Below are 2,992 nucleotides of genomic sequence, written 5' to 3' on the forward strand. Positions count from 1 at the left end.
ATGAACCCTCTGGACAAGTCCTTCTTTTGTTCTTTTGACAAGGCAGGAAGCCCAAACTTGGATGTTTCAGTTGAATTGTTAAAGATCCCACAAATCCAGCTCTTGGGCCACAGAAATACATTTCTGTATAATTTGCAATGAGAAGATGAAGTTTAAAAATCTGTTTTTGCATTTTGAAATCCTAAAGATAATTATTAATATAATGAACATGAGAATATCTAATACATTTGAAAAATCAGTTTCAAAACACAATTATTACTCATATTTTAAATAATTTTGTTACTTCATGACAACATTCTTTTAGTTTAGAAAAATGATCCATCACTGAAGATAGCATTTGGACTGAGTGGCTGAGAAAAAATCTTTTCAGATTTGCATCAGAGCAGCCAGGTGATAATTTGCTCACCTAGATGACAGCTGAAATCTTTCCGCATATCTTGCGGCTCATTCAGGGATAGGGACTGGGTGGCTTCTGCACTCATTTATGATTTCTGTCTCTCATCCATCTTGTTCTGGTGGCAGCAAAACAGGCTGCCTCTTTTGATTCTTCCTCCTGCTCCCTCTTAGAAGATTCTTCCTCCCTTAAAAAACCAAGTTTACTTCCTCTTCTATTGTTTAGGAGCAAATGTTATCGTTGAGGGTTGGGTCTCTAACTTAGCCACACTGTCCGTTTGTATGTCCTCAGATCCAGAGTCCCATTCACCCCACTGAGGTAGGTATAGGCCAGGCCCCAGCACCGTGTGAGAATTTACATCTCTGGCACAGCCAAGGCATCCTTTCTTCAAGTGTTTTGTCACTTCAACAGGATGCCACACCTGTTCCGGTGTTAAGTCCCATACCACTGGATGTGAAAATTACAAGCTGCTATGAAGGAAATTAACTCCATTCCAACCAAACCCAGTACAGGTACACAGCAAAAGGACAAGAAGGAACATTCACAAGTTGCATCAAGGGATGGGATACTGTGGCCATCCACTTCCCCCTGCCAAAGTGAAACACACATGCTGTGCTGCCAGTTGCATCAGCAGAGACAAAAGGGTCTCAGTTCCTCAGCTACCTGGCGTAGATTGATACAGGAATCCTGGAGTCCCTGAATGAAAGGGAATGCTCCAGGATGCCAAATGAAGTCAGCAAAAGTCACCATGAAATCGCGTATGCTGCTCATGTGAACAGCAAGGGACCTGCTAGAGCTTATGGTTTGAGCCACCCTAACCTAAACCTATAAAAACGTATCAGTAAGCATTCAGAGAACTCCTACCACACGTAGCGGGGCTATGCCTACTCGACTCCCTGAAGAGAAGGCGTGCCCACTGGTATCCTGACAGATACGAGTAGAGAATACTTAGAGACTGCCAAGTAATTTGCTATGGCCATAAGACAGTGTAGAGAGCATTAAGTTTACGAATCTTTGCTAATTACATATGTAATAAATGCAGAATTACGTGGTAGTCTGTTACATAACTGGAAGATCCAAAAGAGCCATAACAGATACAAGGAAAAAAAAAAACAAACCAAAACCACAGTGAGAGTCATTAAGCAGCTGGAATGAGGCTGTCATCCTGAACAGATTCAGGCTTTCAGTGTGTGAATCAATGACATCAGATATCCAAATGACTCAGGATTTGAAAATATTCTAATCTTGAGAAAGTACACATGACAATAGCTTGGAATGTAGGCCCAACCTCATTTTGTTTTATTATTCACAGATTATGTCATTGGTCTTCTCATTTTTTTATTTTTTAGAAAAACTTTACATCCCCTCCCTAGAAGAGGGTGAATCTGTAGAGAGCAGAAATAATTTCCACTGGTGAACATTGGAAGGTGAACTTCAGGGGAACTTTTTGTCAACATCATACAGTAGATTGTTGACTTCCGAGACACATTAAATATATAATGCTTACCGAGAACTCATGCGATTAATAACTGAGGCCCTGTAATCTGACTGCATAGCCAAAATATCTGCAATAATGAAAAGATACCATTAATGCCAAGATTAGGATTACCAGAGCTACACAGTTTATGAAGGAAAGCAAGTATTTGACATTAACACAGGAAATTATCCTAATAAAACTCAATGGGAGATCTGGAAGGGGAATGGAGTATTTACTTACAAATTTTCTAAGCTGATTTTCTCAATTCCTATTCATTCTATTATAGTTTTCATAAACTTGCAGTCTTATACCCACATATGCAGAAGCACCAAGATATCTGAGGCCAAATGATCTGGCCAGGATCACTTGTGTGGGACACAGAGAACAAGGGATACCAGCTATTGATTTCCTCATCACATCTGCTGGGGTTCTTCTTGATGGGTAACAATGAACTGTTTTCTGAACATATCTGTCATACCCTCAAAGAGGCAACAGTTGCTATGGAATGTTTTTTGCTTCAGTATCTTGCTTCTTTGGTCCTCATAAATCCTAGGCAAAGTTGCTGCTCATAGGTTGTTTTTCCTTGTTTGCAATAATGTATTGAACAAGTGTCTGTTTTCACTTGTTTGGCTAAAAGAAAAAGAAATTGTGCCTTTGATAGGCTGCAACCTTGCAGCCATTGTCCTGTGGCAAGGCTACAGGACCTTCTGCTAATGAGCCACTTGCCCTGAGGTCTTGTCTTAGAGTGCAGGCCTTCTGGTTATGACTTTATCAATACATTCCTCAATTGTACTGCTGAGAATGGAATATCATTTTTTGTTATCAGTGCTGGCTATTCTTCCAACTCCTGTTTTGGTGTTTTCACACATATATTTCCATTAATATTTTATTCACAGCAACCAAATCTCTAATAAAAAATATAAATAACTTTAGGCTTGAATGGAATTCTCCAAAACTGTGATGTCCTTAAACTGAAGGTAGTTATTTTTCTAAAAACTATTTGCTAGCTCAGTTAGAACATTTCAACATGTTGTAAAAGTTTATAAAGTGTATGGGCTGTTAGACTGGAACTCGTATTATTCCAGAAGACTGGAATAATAATAATAATAATAATAATAATA

At 39.0% G+C, this 2,992-nt stretch overlaps 1 protein-coding gene across 1 annotated transcript in view; it reads right to left on the minus strand.

Annotated features, from left to right (window-relative positions):
* The window catches only part of LOC104529058 (mitogen-activated protein kinase 15), a gene marked incomplete at its 5' end in the record, with an annotated part of 6,256 nt that extends 4,297 nt beyond the window's left edge, over positions 1-1,959 (minus strand). Inside the window, one exon of the mRNA XM_010173241.1 lies at positions 1,902-1,959. Coding sequence (XP_010171543.1) covers positions 1,902-1,959 — 58 coding nt within the window. The remainder of the gene's footprint in view (positions 1-1,901) is intronic.
* Between the last annotated feature and the right edge of the window lie 1,033 nt (positions 1,960-2,992).

This window comes from Antrostomus carolinensis, unplaced genomic scaffold (assembly GCF_000700745.2).
Source record: "Antrostomus carolinensis isolate BGI_N321 unplaced genomic scaffold, ASM70074v2 scaffold35658, whole genome shotgun sequence".
In the NCBI taxonomy this organism is placed as follows: Eukaryota; Metazoa; Chordata; class Aves; order Caprimulgiformes; family Caprimulgidae; genus Antrostomus; species Antrostomus carolinensis.